Source organism: Neophocaena asiaeorientalis, unplaced genomic scaffold (genome assembly GCF_003031525.2).
Source record: "Neophocaena asiaeorientalis asiaeorientalis breed wild unplaced genomic scaffold, Neophocaena_asiaeorientalis_V1.1 scaffold5, whole genome shotgun sequence".
Classification (NCBI taxonomy): domain Eukaryota; kingdom Metazoa; phylum Chordata; class Mammalia; order Artiodactyla; family Phocoenidae; genus Neophocaena; species Neophocaena asiaeorientalis.
This window is the reverse complement of record NW_020174698.1, coordinates 10927709-10946252: the sequence shown is the minus strand read 5'-3', so window position 1 is coordinate 10946252 and position 18544 is coordinate 10927709. Positions and strand designations below refer to the sequence as shown.

The following is an 18544-nucleotide window of genomic DNA, read 5'->3' as shown; positions in this document are numbered from 1 at the left end:
ATAATATTGATTCTTCCAATCCAGGAACATGGTATATCTCTCCATCTGTTTGTATCATCTTTAATTTATTTCATCAGTGTCTTATAGTTTTTTGCACACAGGTCTTTTGTCTCCCTAGGTAAGTTTATTCCTAGCTATTTTATTCTTTTTCTTGCAGTGATTCTCTTTCTTGCAGTTCCTTAATTTCACTTTCAGATATTTCATCATTAGTGTGTAGGAATACAAGAGATTTCTGTGCATTAATTTTGTATCTGGAGCTTTATGAAATTCATTGATTAGCTCTAGTAGTTCTCTGGTGGCATCTTTAGGATTCTCTATGTATACTATCATGTCACCTGCAAACAGTAAAAGTTATACTTCTTCTTTTCCAATATGTTATTTGTCTCTAAGCATTTTTTGATTTCCTCTTTGGTTTCTTCAGTGATCTCTTGGTCATTTACTAACGTATTGTTAACCCTCATGTGTTTGTGTTTTTTACGTTTTTCTCCCTGTAATTCATTTCTAATCTCATAGCATTGTGGTCAAAAAAGATGCTTGATATGATTTCAATTTTCTTAAATTTACTGTGGCTTGATTTGTGACCCAAGATGTGATCTATCCTGGAGAATGTTCCATGCACACTTGAGAATAAAGTGTAATCTGCTGTTTTTGGATGCAATGTCCTATAAATATCAATTAAACCTATCTGGTCTATTGTGTCATTTAAAGCTTCTGTTTCCTCATTTATTTTCATTTTGGATGATCTCTCTATTGATGTAAGTGTGGTGTAAAAGTCCCCCACTATTATTGTGTTACTGTCGATTTCCTCTTTTTTACCTGTTAGCAGTTGCCTTATGTATTGAGGTGCTCCTATGTTGGGTGCATATATATTTATAATTGTTATATCTTCTTCTTGGGTTGATCCCTTGATTATTATGTAGTGTCCTTCCTTGTCTCTTGGAACAGTCTTTATTTTAAAGTATATTTTATCTGATATGAGTATTGTTACTCCAGATTTCTTTTGATTTCTGTTTGCATGGAATATCTTTTTTCCTCCCCTCACTTTCAGTCTGTATGTTTCCCTAGGTCTGAAGTGGGTCCCTTGTAGACAGCGTATATATTGTTCTTGTTTTTGTATCCATTCAGCTAGCCTGTGTCTTTTGGTTGGAGCACTTAATCCATTCATGTTTAAGTTAATTATCGATATGTATGTTCCTATGACCATTTTCTTAATTGCTTTGGGTTTGTTTTTGTAGGTCCTTTTCTTCCCTTCTCTTTCCCACTTAGAGTAGTTCCTTTAGCATTTGTTATAGAGCTGGTTTGGTGGTGCTGCATTGTCTTAGCTTTTTCTTGTTTGTAAAGCTTTTGATTTCTCCATCGAATCTGAATGAGATCCTTCCCGGGTAGAGTAATCTTGGTTGTTGGTTCTTCCCTTCCGTCACTTTAAGTATTTCATGCCACTCCCTTTTTGCTTGTAGAGTTTCTGCTGAAAAATCAGCTGTTAACCTTATGGGAGTTCCCTTGTTGTTATTTGTCATTTTTCCCTTGCTGCTTTCAATAATTTTTCTTTGTCTTTAATTTTGCCAATTTGATTACTATGTGTCTTGGTGTGTTTCTCCTTGGGTTTATCCTGTATGGGACTCTCTGTGCTTCCTGGACTTAGGTGACTATTTCCTTTCCCATGTTAGGGAACTTTTCGACTATAATCTCTTCAAATATTTTCTTGGGTCCTTTCTCTCTCTCTTCTCCTTCTAGGACCCCTATAATGCAAATGTTGTTGTGTTTAATGTTGTCCCAGAGGTCTCGTAGGCTGTCTTTATTTCTTTTCATTCTTTTTTCTTTATTCTGTTCCTCAGCAGTGAAGTCCACCATTCTGTCTTCCCAGTCAGTTATCCATTCTTCTGCCTCAGTTATTCTGCTATTGATTCCTTCTAGTGTAGTTTACACTTCAGTTATTGTATTGTTCATCTCTGTTTGTTTGTTCTTTAATTCTTCTAGATCTTTGTTAAACATTTCTTGCATCTTCTCGATCTTTGCCTCCATTCTTTTTCCGAGGTCCTGAATCATCTTCACTATCATTATTCTGAATTCTTTTTCTGGAAGGTTGCGTATGTCCACTTCATTTAGTTGTTTCTCTGGGGTTTTATCTTGTTCCTTCATCTGTTACATAGCCCTCTGCCTTTTCATCTTGTCTATCTTTCTGTGAATGTGGTTTTTGTTCTACAGGCTGCAGGATTGTAGTTCTTCTTGGTTCTCTGTCTGCCCTCTGGTGGATGAGGCTGTCTAAGGGGCTTGTGCAAATTTCCTGATGGGAGGGACTAGTGTTGTGTAGAGTTGGCTGTTGATTTGGTGGGCAGAGCTCAGTAAACCTGTAATCCACTTGTCTGCTGATGGGTGGGACTGGGTTCCCTCCCTGTTGGTTGTTTGGCCTGAGGTGACCCAACACTGAAGCCTAACTGGGCTCTTTGATAGGGCTGATGGCAGAGTCTGGGAGGGCTCATGCCAAGGAGTACTTCTCAGAACTTCTGCTGCCAGTGACCGTGTCCTTACAGTGAGACACAGACACCCCCTGTCTCTGCAGGAGACCCTCCAACACTAGCAAGTAGGTCTGGTTCAGTTTCCTATGGGGTAACTTCTCTGTCCCCTGGGTCGTGATGCGCACACCACTTTGTGCATTCCCTCCAAGAGTGGAGTCTCTGTTTTCCCCATTCCTGTAGAAGTCCTGCAGTCAAATCCCACTAGGCTTTAAAGTCTGATTCTCTAGGAATTTCTCCTCCCATTGCTGGACCCCCAGATTGGGAAGCCTGACGTGGGGCTCAGAACCTTCACTCCTGTGGTTGGACTTCTGTGGTATAAGTGTTCTCCAGTTTGTGAGTCACCCAACTGGCAGTTATGGAATTTGATTTAATTGTGATTTAATTTAATTTGATTTAATTGTGATTGCGCCCCTCCTACCGTCTCATTGTGGCTTCTCCTTTGTCTTTGGATGTGGGGTATCATTTTTGGTGATTTCCAGTGTCTTCTTGTCAATGATTGTTCAGCAGTTAGTTGTGATTCTGGTGTTCTTGCAAGAGGGAGTGAGAGCACGTCCTTCTACTCCACCATCTTAAACCAATCTCCATTTGGTTCTATTTTGTAGTTTCTGTACATTTGCTGAGAGTTTAAAATTCATTATGAGAATATTTTCCTTTACCTCATTGAGCATAATTATAATATCTGCTTTAAATGTCCTTGTCTGCTAATTCCAACATCTGGGTTATTTTGTGTTTGCTCTCTGTTGATGTTTTGTCTTATGCAAATGGGTCATATTTTCCTTGTTGTTCATGTCAAATAATTTTGGATTGTATGCTGGACATTGGGAATATGTTGTAGGATTATCAGTTCTCTATATTTCTCCAAATTGTTGATATTTAATGATATTTGGATTTAACTATTTATTAACTGCTTATTGGTTTTGTTTGAACACGCAATTAACTTGGCTGGATTTAAACTACAAATGTTGTCTCTTTGTAGCAGCTTTCATCTCATTTTAACTACTTTATCCTTAGCTGGACTGCTTACAGTGTGCCCCATTCATGTGTGTTTCAGAGTCAGCCAGAGATTCTGGCAGAACTAATACATAGAGTCTGTGGCTTAGCCTACTGCCTCTCTCTTTATGAGATTCCCCCCTTACTTTCTGGCAGCTGATGTTGTCCAAACTCTCCTCCAGTCATTCAAACCTCTGAGTTTCATTCAAACTTCTGAGTTTTCTAACATGTTTCCTGCCACCTTGTGCAGCGCAGACCATGGTCTGTCCTACGGATAAAGCTATAGAAACAGGAGTCTCATCCTGAGCCAATTCCTTCTTTCAAGGTTGACTCTCCTCCAGAATCTGCCTGCTTCTGCTCACTGTCCAGAGCTTTCAGTAATTGTTTTTGTTTTTTGGTCTGTGTGTTGTTGTTTGTTTTATTTTTGGTTTTGATTCAGAGTTTATATCTGCTATATGAGGGAGAGTCAGTCCCCTAAGAACTTACATGACTATAGAAGCAGAACTTGATTGTCAGTTTTTGAAATTTTAAAATCATATAGAACTATTAAGTCTCTAGGAGAAAAAGTCCAATAATAGTGTCTAAAATGTCAAAGAAAGTAGGTATTTCAAAAAGTTTTATTTCCTATTGAACTCAATCTCAGTTTATTTTCAGAGCCTTCAGGAGATACAATTGATATACAATTGATACAATGATACAATTCCCTTGCAACATTTTATTGTTTTAACTAATGGTATATTTTGGACTTGGAAGGATGTAATTCTCAACAGTTTAGCCAGTGGAGGCATTTCAGACTTACAGGCCTTAGAGATGGAACAGATTCAAGTATCCAGATAAACCCTCTAATTTTGCAGATTAGAAATTGAAGACCAAATGATTACGTGATTTAAACATTAACACAAATGGGCATTAGACAAAGTTTCCTGATGTTACGTGTCCAATAAGAGCTATTTGTATCATACCCTAGGGATTATACTTCTGTGGCATGTCACTACATATTCTTAACTCTATCTACTCTATCCCTCTGTTGGATGTCTTTAGGGCTGTGTTATTTCCTGAGCTGCTAAGAATCAGAGAGGATTCCTGAGTAGTTGTTATACATAGGATAATAGTGGATAAATTAAGAATTAAGTTAGATGATGTTAAAAAAAGAAAAACACATCCTAAAGTTCTTGGTACAAAATAAGTGTCAGTAAGTAGTCATTCTTCATCTTTCTACTTCTCATCTTTCTTATTAATTGCCCATGCCCTCATGATACATTTGAATTCAGGGAGAGCAAGGGAAAGTAGCGCTCTTATTATTTTTTGGAATTTTTATTTTATTCCTGTTCTAAGATAATGCAGCTCTCCCATATGCCCATCCTTTCTTCTCTCCTTGTCTTGTTTATCCCTACTATTGCCTTCACCGTACTACAGATTCAAAGAGACAGATAAGTAAGGAGGATGAGGTCAGCAGGGTCTCAGGCTGTGGTTAGTGAGAAGGGAGTACTTGTTCTCACTCCTTTCTAAGCAAAAGAAATTGAGAGAGAGAGAGAGAAAGAAAGGGAATTTATTGAAAATACTGTGTTTAATGCAGATGGTATATTGAATCATTCTGCAGTTTTCTTTCTTTGCTTAGCAATGTTTTTGAGATCTAGCATGTTGCTAAGTGTAGATGCAGTTCATCCTTTGTAATTGTTATGTAGATTGCCGTGATGTGACTCTGCCACATTTTATTTACCCATTTCTCATGTGATGACAGGAAAACTTTTCTGTTTTTGTTGTTATAGGATACTACGCAGGAGCGTCGTGTGTGTGTGTGTGTGTGTGTGTGTGAAAATTTACTGAGGGTTGATTCCTACAAGTTGAATTGCAGAATCGTAGGTTATTTATATTTTTGTTTTTAACAGATACTTCCAAATCTCCTTCCTGTACTATTTACTCAATATTTTTCTTGAGGTTGTCTTAGGTCTAATATAGTTATCTACTTCAATTTCATCCTGAGTAGTGATTACTGTGAAACCATGGGTTTGATGTGCTAAGTATGCATTTTCTAATACATATTAAAAGGGATAGCTATCAAAACAAAATAAATTTGCCTGTGTTCAACCAAAAATAAATAAATAAATAAAATTTAAAAAGAAAGGGAGAGACGGAGCACACTAGTTTCTTGGCATTGTTAAAAATATATTTAAAATCAAAGGCTTCTAGCTTTTAACCAATATGCAGCTTTGTCTCTGTTTAGTCATCTCTTAATGAATGTTATAATGCTGATCCAGAGATAGGGAAACTTTACCTGTACAGTGACTGTAAATATTGTAGACTTTGTGGCAACATTCTGCTTCATGGCCCCTTTTATTTTTTTCTATAGCTCCTTAAAAATATTAAAACCATTCTTAGCTTGAAAGCTGTACAAGTGGTGGACGGTAGTTTGCTGGTTTATGTGTATTAGACATTCCTATTGTACAATGTTGAAGAATCAGATGAGATAATGCATGTGAAAATATGTTGTGAATCATGCTATAGATAAGTGATATTATTATTAATGATAATAATTACCCCTTGTCATTTTGAGGGCAACACAAAGGTCTGAGGAAACTGGACATAGGTAAGGTTAAGTTCTGATGAAGGGAATGATAAAGGAATGTTTTGAGTCTTGCCAGATGAATTTGGCAGGCAACATTATTTTCCAGGTACTACCAGCATAAGACCCTACCACTTACACCATGAGCAAGGCAAGGTACACCAACACACACATTGTTCACTTCACAATATTTTTCCAAATCTAACCTTAGCAAGAATAATCTGGCTGCTTTGGAATTAGAGAAAAATGGCATAAAATCAACAGTCATAATCCTCCGTAGCCAGGATGGTGATATACTTTGACTTCTTCATAATCTGATTTTAACATAACTGTTCAGTAAACAATTGAAGTAAACTTGAATTTCCAAGTTCCTAGTTTTAACTTTTATTTGTCTTTCAAGTGAATATTATACATTAAAAAGTGAATGATTATATACTCTGAGTCTTCACTGCTGCATTTTAGTGAACATAAAAAGTAGGAATTATATCTAGACTTTAAAATACTTTATTAATCATAATATTTTCTAGTGGGAAAAAAAGAAGGTCTTTTCCCTGACTTAAGTCTTGTTGTGTTTTGTTTTTTTTTTTAATGTTGAGCCTTCTTTTAATTTATTTATTTTTTATTTTTGGCTGTGTTGGGCATTCGTTTCTGTGCAAGGGCTTTCTCTAGTTGTGGCAAGCGGGGGCCACTCGTCATCGCGGTGCGCGGGCCTCTCACTGTCACAGCCTCTCTTGTTGTGGAGCGCAGGCTCCAGATGCGCAGGCTCAGTAGTTGTGGCTCACGGGCCCAGTTGCTCCGCAGCATGTGGGATCTTCCCAGACCATGGCTTAAACCCGTGTCCCCTGCATTAGTAAGCAGACTCTCAACCACTGCGCCACCAGGGAAGCCCTTAAGTCTTGTTTGATTCAAGTTCATTGACATTTATCACTAGTAACATTTAAAATTACCCTAATTTTATTACTTCATAGTCCCTATGAATTTAAAAGGATTCTTAAAATAATAGCATAAATAGTCTCTAGAGCCCAGGGTCTGAGAGGTTTTGCAGATTCGTGACTCACTGAGACAATTAGAGGTCAACAGATTGCGTCTCCATCTGCCTGCAGAATTTCATCCACTGACGCCATTTTGAGAAGTGCTGGCTTGACGCCATCTTGCGAGGTGCTGGCTCAATGCTGGATAGTCTCTTAGGTGTGGGAACACCTGTCCCGTAAAGCATTGTTGAGTTGTAATTTCACAATATCTCTTAGTCATGCCTAAATCTGGAAGCAAGTAATTAAGTAACAAATGTCATGCATCACAGAGCAAGCTGGATAATCATGTTAAACATATTGACGAATTCTCTAATTTGACTATTTGATGTAAAGAAGGGAGCATTGAGTCAGCTGGTGAGACATAGGCATAGTAAGACTGTTACATGAAGTTAAAGGAAAGGGGAAAAAAAGCACTAGAACTCTCCGCCACAACCCACAGACAGAATCGTATCAATAGAATCTGATAATAGAATAACAGCATACAAATCGGAAGCACAATCTTTAAAATGTATTTATGAGTCACAACTTACGTTTCTCGTAAGGAAGAATTACTGATTTCAATGACTAACGTTAGAACTTTTAAAATGACATTGAAAATAAAAGAAACTTTTTTTTTTAATGTAAAATGAAAAAATAACTAAACTGGGTTACCACACATTCCCGTCTTTGAAAGGCATTAAAATTAACTTGTGTGAAATCAGGTCTACCTAAGAGGAAGAAACACCCTTTGGAGCCATATTCAGTTCCTTTTGGTCATCCTTTTCACCACGTTACATCTATACCGTATCCCACAGATTCTGCCTCTAATGGTGACTGCCATTTAATGAATGTTTGTTGTGCCAGATACAGTTCTATCCACTGGGGCAGAATAGGAGACAAACAGAAAGTATCCCTGTTCTCACGGAGCTTAAATTCTAAGGAGGGAGAGATAATTAACAAATAAAGAAATAAGTACTACCTCACTTGGTGATCACAGTAAGGAAAAATAAATAAAGGGTTGGAGACGACTGGGGTTGAGGTATATGAAGGTGACTGTATTTTACCAAAGTCCGTTATTGAAGGTCTCTATTGGAAGAGGAACATTTTGAGCAGAGACCAGAAGGAAGTGAGAGGGGGTCATGCCTGTGCCAGGGAGCAAAAGCACTCCTGGCAGAGGGAATATGGGTCAAGGCTCTGGGCTAAGAGTATGACTGGGACATTTGAGGAAAAGCAAAGGGCCAGTGAGAGTCTGTGTGATGAATGAGGGGGAGATGAGGGTCATGGGTAGGAAAAGGTGAAACCATATGAAAGGCCTTAAGGAAGACTTCGGATTTTACTCTGGGATGCAGGAAGCCTTTGGTGCCCCTTCCCACTTCAGACCCCATCAGGACCCAACATGGCAACATAACAATAAGCTACTACCTCATGTCTTGTCCCCTGGCTCTCCTTCCTCTATTGCATATTTACTTTGCTATAGTATCTATTTTTTTTTAAACCCAGAACTTAAACTATTAAATATATCCCACTGTCTAAAGCAAAACAAAATGCTTGGTCCAATCATTGTCAGGGAAATCGAATCTATACAATCAGAATCCCTGAAGAAAACAGACTGGGTACATACAAACAAACTGGGTAACATAGTAGAGCTTAGTCCTGGGACCAATTACAAAGGTGTGGATAGGGTTTAGGACTTGCATAAGAGATAGCACAGTACCTCGGTATTAGCAACTGCGGGGAGCCTTATCTCCTGTTATAAGTTGAATTGTGTCCCTCAAACAGATATGTGAAGTACTAACCCCCTGTACTTCAGAATGTCATCTTCTTATAACAGAGGCAAAGATTTCAGTGATGCTTCTACAAGCCAAGGAATGCCAAAGATTGCTAGCAAATGCAAAAAGCTAGAAGAGGCGAAGAAGGGTTCTCCCTTACAGATTTCAGAGGGAGCATGGCCCTGCCGACAGCTTTATTTCAGACTTCTAGTCTCCAGAACTATGAGACAATAAATTATTGTTATTTTAAGACTTCCTGTTTGCAGTATTTTGTTATAGCAGCCCTGGGAAGCTAACACACCTCCTCTTGATCTGAAGGAAGAAATTCTCAGAACCCAGAGATGATGGCACCTATGGCCTTTGATAGAGGGGCACAGACAGCATGCAGCATGCAGGGAACTGGCAGATCGAGAGCTAGAAAAATAAACACACCAACTTTCTGGTCACCTGCCAGTGCCTTCCCTTGGCTGACCTGCTTTGGAAGGCAGAGGGTGGTTGAAGACATTGATGTGTGCCCCTATGCATCAGCCTCCAGAGGCAGAGAGGGTAGACAAAAGCAGAGTGGATCTAAAAGAACAAATAGAACTATCCAGTACAAAGTCCCTAAATAATTTTGTGTCAGCTTATCTTTCTTGCCTCCCCTCCTGTCCTTTCTCCATGCATCACATATGATCAGACACCCAGGACCACAAGCTGCCACCCAAGGCACCATATGTGATCTGCCATCATGTTTGCTCATCTAGTCCTCCTACTGAAATGTTTACTATCCTCACTAACTTCTCCATCTGTAAGAATCTAATTTATCTTCCAGGCTCTTCATAAAACTTTCTATGATCCACCAAGGCAGAAATCCCCCCTGCATTGCAACTCCCAGAATCCTGAATTTACGGTTCTATACCATCCAGGCATGGATTGAGTTACATTCCCCATTTATACACCTTATACATTTCACAACTATGTACACAAAATAGGGATTAATGTCTATTGGTTAAATTGAAAATGATAGTTTTAGTATTGAAATGAACCTTAGAGTCATCCAGTTCAATCTGCCCATTTTACAGAAGTAAAAACTGAGGCCCGGAAATAGACAATGGCAAAATACGACTATGATACAGATATTAAATTACCCAGTCTTGTGCTTTTTCTATTATGTAATTATGGAATAAAGCATTATTCTCATAAGGCTTATAATAACAACTCCAAAGTCTTATAAATATAAGAAAAAATAAAAAATAATTGAGTTAGGAATTTGTGAATAAAAAGCTTTTTAAGATACATGCTGAGAAATTTTTTAAAAGTATTTGAGAAAATATTTTGTGCTTTATTGATTCCACAGTGTTTGAGAAACAGCTTGTGGTATTTAACATCCTCCAAAGGCAGCTGGGTTCTCCCATTCCAACTTGGTAGCAAGTGTGTTAAGGGATAAATAGATAAAATTATTTGCCATAATTTAAAAAAAATGTAACTGAATGGCTTAAACTGTCAGCTTAGAACATTTCAGAATCATTTAATATTTTCCTAGATTTTGTCAAGTGAAATGTCATAATGAATTTCAAGCACCTCATAAATTAAAAGGGTCACTTAATTATCTATATTTTCTGAGACAATCAACTTTCTTGTGTGCCAAGAACAAGGTCATGAATTTTCTCTTATTCTGTTTTTATATTAAACTTGTCTTATTCTTGCCTTAGTGGATACTGTACCTTCTCAATGGCATCTTTCTGCTTGGGGAAATGGAAACTCACAAAAGTTAGTCGATTTCCATTTTTGCAGTGGTGTATTTCAGGAAGTTCCCATGACCACCCTCAGATTGAATAATTCTCTAGAAGGACTTTCAGAACTCAGCAAAAATGTCTACTCACAGCTATGGTTTATTACAATGAAAGGACACGGATTCAAATCAGTAACAGGCAAAGGTACGGGTAGGGTCCAGGAGAGGCTGGTCATGGAGCCACCAGTTGTCTCCTTCCAGTGGAGTTGTGTGGACAGTGCTTATTTCTCCCAGCAATGATGTGTGACAACATGCATGGAATTTTGCCAACCACAGAAGCTCATCAAACCTTGCTATCCAGGCTTTTTATGGGAAGTCAGTGATGTAGACATGGCAGACCACACAAGTGGCTCAGCTTAGTTCCCAGCCCCTCCAGAGGTCAAGCTGATACCACGTGACCCAAGGACACCCTCTGCCACCCCATACATGACATTGTTAGCAAAGACTCTGTGGCATGGTTTATGTGAGGTCTAAGGTCCTCACATAAACAGAGAGACTCATTCTTGTAGTCAGGGCCTATACTTACCTTCCAGGAGCTGGCAGCAAAGACCAAAACTTTTCTTAGGCAAGGTTAATCCTTTATGACATAGGTGTCTCATACATTTAAAATATAAATCTCTAAGAGGTTAGCATCTCGATCCTGTTGTTTCTGCTCTATACCTGTGGTTTCCAACCTGAGGTTCCAAACTTTCTCAGATTGTGGCACCCTCGTGTCTCAGTTATTTTTCATGGTGCCCTTTAATTTAGGCAAAAAGAAATTCCTAATAGTAATTAGGTTCAAACAACTCAACAGCAGTAGTTTACATGATGTCCAACAGGTAATGCCATGATTCCCTGAAGAATTCTAAATATCCTAAGAGTTTTAATAAATTAGAAACTGGGAGTTTACTGCTGTGCCTCAAGGCCCCTTGGCACACAATTTGAGAACCATAGTTCTATATAACAATTAAGTCACTACAGAAGATCATTTTTTTCGTGGTTTCTTGCCTTTAAAAATGTTTTGTTGAGAACTAAATATGTGTAGAATGCTAGGAACTGGGCCTCCACATATAGCTAAGATATGCTCTGGCTCTGGACAGCTTAAAGTGTTTCATAGATGTTATGAAGTTAAAAATGAAGGAAAATTTGGGGAACAAATTAGTAACTTGAATTTTCCAAAGTTTGACACAGGATCTAATAGACTTTCAGGAAATGGTTGTTGGACTGAATTGTAACACAAATGGGAGGAATTGCTTACCTTAACTATCACGAGTGTACATGCAAATAACATCTATTAACACCAAATCTATTTCCCTGTTCATTAGGATGAAACTTTCACTCTTTAAAAAAAAAAATCTTGTTTTTCTTTTTTGTCCATTATAAAAGCAACATAATATTTTAGAAATTTTAGGAAATGAAAAAAAAATCATAACCACATCACCCTTATACAATAACTCCTATTACTTTTGTCCTTATTTTATCATATACATCCCAACACAGCTGTAATCATATATATTAGATTTTTCTTGTCTTTTTTCATTTAACATAGTTTTGTAAGCACTTTGCCATTGTTCTAAATAAATTTTCTCTAAATTACCTCTTACTTCTTCCCGAATTTGGAAGAGATTTGCTTTTCCTTTTGCTAAGAAAATCTCTACTCTTTTCAGAATTAAAGTGTCATTTTGTAAAAGTGCATCTTCAGTTCTTTACATTGATGTTTGATTACCCTTTAGTTTGGACAAAATGATTTCCTTTACTGTGAATTACTCAGCAAGGAGGTACTGGGTACTGAGAGTTGTATAAGAAGAGATTTATCTTGCTCTTGCTTACCGAACCAAGAGGCATTCCAGTCTCAGGGCCAGGGAGGAGCCAGGCTGTAAATTTTTCTGACTCCTGCTATAAACAAAGCCTGTCAGGAGGAGGCTGTGACTTGACACCCCTTTCAGAAAGGGAAGCGGGGAAACAGAGAGAACAGAATGCATCTCTCTCTTTGTGTCACTCTGTACCTTGGGAAGAGGAGACCAGGGATTTCTAGATGCAGAGCCAGGGTTGACATCTTTCTGGTAAACCAAAGCCACCATAGTAGAAACTCTAAGTTGCCTTTAAACTTCAAGGTGACTTTTTCTGTGAGGAGGGAACGGGCTTTTCTCAGGTCAAGAAGAGTCGATCTTGCACTATTAGTGGATCTCTTCTTGTCTTAATTCAAAGAGCTTCCACAGTGAGGGCTGAAAGATGGGGTTTCCTTGGCACCGTATTCATTTGGGAATGAGTCTGGGGCACTCAAATAAGTGCACCTGTATTTAGGTGCACCTGTATTTAGGAAATGAGGAATTGGTATCATAGACTTAGAAGTATTACCTATGACTGAGGTTACCTTCGAGTATTTTTAGAGCATTACTGTCACTAGAAGAGGTAATGAGGAAATTTTTTAAAAAGATGAGGAAGGAAAGCTGTTAGAACCATAACTTCAGGAATAGAGAACATGTGATGCTAAATTATATATATCCAAAGGGAATTGACAGTTAATATTTGATTTTTCCCTTTTTATCTAAAAGAATGTGCTCATTAATTTAAAAGTAACATGTTATTTACAGCATTTTTAAGTTTTAAAAATCTCCTTGGAAGGATTAGGGATGTAGACTCTCTCATACCCTCACTGTTAATGGGGCTATAAACTGGTGCTAAGTTTCTCTGATATGTGTGCCAAAACCTCAAAATTACATCTACTCTTTTGAGCAGCTATTTAATTTTTAGGACTTTATGCTATGGTATATTAGGAATGTACACAAAGGTTATAATACATATTCATATATATTAAGTGTATGTTTCCTTAAAATCATAAATAATCTACTTTTTAAAAATAAAATGGAATTAGTTAAATAAATTGTGATGCATCTATATAGTAAAGTTCTATATTGTCACAAATCATGATGATATACAGATATCTTAATAGTGTGAAAAATGGTCAGGATATATTACTAATTTTAAAAATGTAGGAAAAGGAACATATATCATTTGATATTTTGTATACACACAGATGTAAACAGTAGAATGAAGTTTATCAATATGTTAAAGTAGTTTAAGTGGTAATTTTGGGTAGTGGATAATAAAGTTCTTCCCTTCCTTTCTTCCTTCCCTCCTTCTCTCTCTCCTTCTCTCCTTCCTTTTTTTTCCCCTTTCTCCCTCCCATTTGTCTTCATTTTCCTTCCTCATCTTCCTTTTTATTCTTGGTTTCCTCTGTTTTCAAAGCACTTGGGCTTTAATTTTATAATTTGAAGGAATATACTGTTTCATTTTATTTTTAACCTTATCTCATTTGGATTTTCCTTAGGAAATTTGGGTGGAAAAATATAAGCGAAACAATTGTGTTGTACTAATGCCCCTTTTCCTTAATGATTCCAGGTTCTCTCCCTCCATGGGTGAAGAGGAGAGAAAATAGGAGAGTGAGGACCAACATTTCACTGTGTCTTTCAGAAGCAGACCTAGAAATTCATTCCACTGTTTTCATTCCTCTTCAGGAAATGAATTTAAAAAAAATATATATATATACACACACACATATATATTTGATAGTTGAAGGACTGATAGGAAAACAAGTCAGGTATTTGCTGTATAATTATTTCATGGTATTTAAACATTATGTATTTTTTCTCCACAACAGTTATGAAGAAATCCGCTTTACCTTTAGTATGTAAAATTAAAATTATTCACAGCTTTTCTGAGTTTTCATAACACTTTTAAATAAATTAATAAATCTAGGCTCTTTAATTATCGAATTAAAGTCTGAATAAAAATTTTCAGGGGAAGCAAAAACAAGTCGTGCTTAAATGCCAGGATAGGAAAATTGGTAATAGAAAAAATAACGTTCAGTAATGACCAAAAGTAATTGACTATGTCAATTCTCAAACTTGACATTGTCTTCAGTATTCAAGTCTTGGTTTTAGGGAATGTGCACAGCCCATTGCAAATTACAAAACATTGAAAGTTGAAACTGGTAGTGACAGAATATTGGTGACAGCGTTTATACTGTACTAACAACTGTATACAGCCTGACATGGAGCAGATGGTCTGAGTTTTGAGAATATTAATCTTGTGTCAGATAAGTGAAATTTTTGCTACAGTAACTATATTTTCAACCAATTTTTTTTAATGAATCCTATCAGTACAACTATCATAGGTGCTTCATGTGTTTAATTTTAGGGGAAATTGATAGTAGGATCACCATATTAACTTTGCATCTTAATTCCATGTTACTGGTGTCCCATGGGTCCCAGATTGAACACCAGGGGTGCTGGGCCCAGGATTGAGGCAAGTCTGAGTCTGTCTGGAGGCTGGAGATATAGCATGCCATGGTTCTATTTTCACAAACAGCAGATGAATCCCATGGGGAGGAAGTCATGGTAAGGAGAAGGGCTGTAGAGCTATAGGGCAGCCTTCAAAAATCCCACAAGTGACTTGATTCAGTGTCGAGGAAAGCCACTTTCAGTGAACCAGATCTGAGGGATAAGGAACAAAATGGTGGGCACTGCAAGAACAAGTTCTTGGAACACCTACGGCAAATATGTGTGGAGGAGGGAGTCCCCAAACTATGGGAAGACCTTGAGGGGTTTGATTCCTAGAGACACTGTGGAGATATACTTTTTTGTATCCATCATGGTTACTCTGGTCTTACTCTCACTGTTGTCACCCAGAAAACACAGATTACTTTTATATCCCTTTAGAAAGAATAGAAAAGTAGTTAACAGATGGCATACAAAAAAAGACACAGGGCTTCCCTGGTGGCGCAGTGGTTGAGAGTCCACCTGCCGATGCAGGGGACACGGGTTCATGCCCCGGTCTGGGAAGATCCCACGTGCCATGGAGCGGCTGGGCCCGTGAGCCATGGCTGCTGAGCCTGTGTGTCCAGAGCCTGTGCTCCGCAACGGGAGAGGCCACAATGGTGAGAGGCCCGCATACAGCAAAAAAAAAAAAAAAAAAAGACACAAACATGTAGGCTTCTTGTCCCTGCCTTTAAAACAATAAACACTAGGATCATTTGGGAAAAAAATAACAGTTACTAGGAAATCAATTAGCCAAGGTGAAAAAAAAAAAAAATCCCTAAATAGCATTTAATCTTCCAAGTAAGAATTCTTCATTCTTGGGTCAGACTGATCAATGAGGTGGGCATTTAGACTGATTGATTAGATTCATCCATTTGTGGTGCCGCTGAACATCAGACATACATGATGGACATGTTTGGTGTTACCCTCCTTTCTTCGTACTGCATAGCTAGTCATCTTTCTAGCATTTGTTATCTGATTTGGAAAATATTTTAGAACAACCCAATATCAACTTCAAGATAAAAGTTTCTACACACTTCACAGCTCCTTCCTATTACATGAATGTGTAAATTGAATTCCCTCTCGATGAAAAAAACAAAGGTTGGCTTCCCAAAAATGTTTTCATTGGCTTTAGGGAACTAACATGCACCAGTCTGGGTGACTAATACTTCCTGGAAAATAAAGATAGATCAACACATAATTAAGTTCTGGCTCAACTATAATTGTTGTCTTGGAAACGGTTTTGGGGATAAATATGGTTGTGCTAATGAAACTTTTCATGATTTCCAACGATCCGGTTTATTAATTAGGCCAGACCATCTTACTACCTTAATGCTACCCATTTTGGAATATTCAAAGGGTTAAAACAAAAAAAAAGTTCCTAAGAGGACATCGAAAAGAAGGAAAGGGGGATAAATCTTAAATTCGTTATTTACCAGCTCTCATAAGGATTCTAGTTAAAGGAGTAGGTTAAACGTGCTTTTGGCACTTTTGTGGGTTTCAAACATCCTTCCTACCTCATTAAGCAGAAAGCAGTATACACAGCATTTTGAACTAATAATTCCTAGCGTTAATTCTCTGAACTCCCTCTTCGGAGGATTTAAAATTGGACGAACGCAAGAGAAACAAGCGAAACCAAAATCCTAACTAGCCAGGGTTTTCTAGTTCTAGCTTTCAGTAAAGAGGAGTTTTGTAGGAAGTTCTGCTCAAAGCGTAGCCCGAAGGGCAGCCTGCCGGCTCTGGAGGGTTTAGTGGAGGCCGAGCGTGAACCCTGGGGGCGAGAGCGCATCCTGGTCTGAGATCACACCCACTCGGGGTGTGCGTGAGTGAGTGCGCGGTGCCCGCGCGCGTGTGTACGTGTGGGGAGGTGTGTGCCAAAGGGGTGGGGTGAGGGGCGGTGAGGAGGGCGCTAGGTGAAGCGCGAGGAGCGGGAGCGGGAGGTCGCGCGCTCCGGCCTCTCCCCCAGGGGCCGCGGCGGCTGGCTCGCGCTCCGGCTGCCCCTCCTGGTGCGCGCCGCGGCGGCTTTCTCCTCCGCCGAGTCGAGCGGCGACAGCTGCGGAAGCGACTCGGGCTGCGCGGACACGAGCGTCCCGGAGCCCGCGAGAAGCCGGGGGGCCCCGAGCTGGAAGAAGAACCAGGCACCGGCGCAGCCCGCAGGACTGGCCTACACCGGGCCCCTCAACCCCCGGGCTTTGCAACAGCAGCTGGCAAAGGAGGAGGAGGAAGCGAGGGACCGAAGCGAGAGAGGGGATGAACAGCAGGAGGCGCCCCCCGGCGAGCAGCCGGAGCCCCGGACCCGCGTCGGGGCCCCAGACGGACTGGTCCTGGACGTGCTGGGCCAGCGGCGCCCGCCCCCCGCCAAGAGACAAGTCTTCTGCTCCGTGTTCTGCGTGGAGAACGACCTGCCCGAGGTCCCCTCGGCGGAGCGGCTCTCGCTGCCCGCGTCGCCACCCCGGGCTCCGCCGGTGACCAACCCTCCCAGCACCCCCTCCTCCTTCCCCAGCCCCCGGCTGTCGCTCCCAGCGGACACCCTGTCCCCCGACGGCGGCAGCATCGAGCTGGAGTTCTACCTGGCGCCCGAGCCGTTCTCCGTGCCCAGCCTGCTGGGAGCTCCACCCTACTCTGGCCTGGGTGGGGTCGGGGATCCCTATGCGCCCCTCATGGTGCTGATGTGCCGGGTGTGCCTGGAAGACAAGCCCATCAAGCCCTTGCCCTGCTGCAAGAAGGCCGTGTGCGAGGAGTGCCTCAAAGTCTACCTGAGCTCCCAGGTAACCTCAGCCCCTCTGTCCCTCCCCTGTCCCCCATTCAGCATTCCAAATCACTGGCCAGGAAGTCCAGCTCGCCAGCGTCCTGCTCACAGGAAGAGGTGATGAACACCCTTATGGAGGACCTCTGTCAGTTTCTTACATCTCGGTTGTTGGTTTAAGTGTGTTTGTCTTCGCTGGTTAACTTGACTGGTATTTAGCTCTGCTTGAGCTTCGATCTTTGTTTGGCAACCATAGAAGGAACAGGGTACAAGTGAATTGCCTTCTGCTATTTCTTTTATTAGATTGCAGGCAAGGAGCTTGCTCAAAGAGGAGGGCAATGAGAGTGCCTCAGAGGCCTGGTATCCCAGAAACTAACAAATAGTGGGCATAAAATAAATATGTATTGAGTTGGTGGAGAGAGGAGTTGCAATGAATGATACCGAATTTGAAATTTTGCTCCATTTAGATAATCCAGAAAAAGTGTTACTAATTTATTTATTCCTTGGCCCTGGTCCGCTTTTCAGTTTCCTTTTTCTCAGTTAAGTTGAAGTACTTTTTCTCACTGAAGTTTTATGCCAGCAGAGTGCTTTATTTCTCTGAGAGGGAACAAAACAGAAAGAGCAAAACAAAGCAAAGCAAGGCTAAGAGGCTTAACAAAACAAGTGCTGGTGAAACTTTCCTCCTCAGCTCCTTATTTGAAAACTTGTTTTTTTCTTGGAAAGTTTAAGAGTGCAGTAGACCGGCTTTCCTTCCCTGGTGGTGAATGCGTCCTTCCCGCAGTTTTCAGTCTGTTATGTTTCTGCCAGTGTTTTGCACAATCCGGAATGCCCTTTGATCCCATGTCTGATTGTCCGACGCCTATTCATCTTTCAAAACTCTG

General features: G+C 39.9%; 1 protein-coding gene across 1 annotated transcript in view; it reads left to right on the top strand.

Annotated features, from left to right (window-relative positions):
* The window catches only part of RNF217 (ring finger protein 217), a 193937-nt gene that overhangs the window by 56225 nt on the left and 119168 nt on the right, over positions 1-18544 (top strand). The window contains 2 exon segments of the mRNA XM_024759018.1: positions 16884-16913; positions 16915-17685. Of these exon segments, the coding sequence (XP_024614786.1) occupies positions 16884-16913; positions 16915-17685 (801 nt within the window).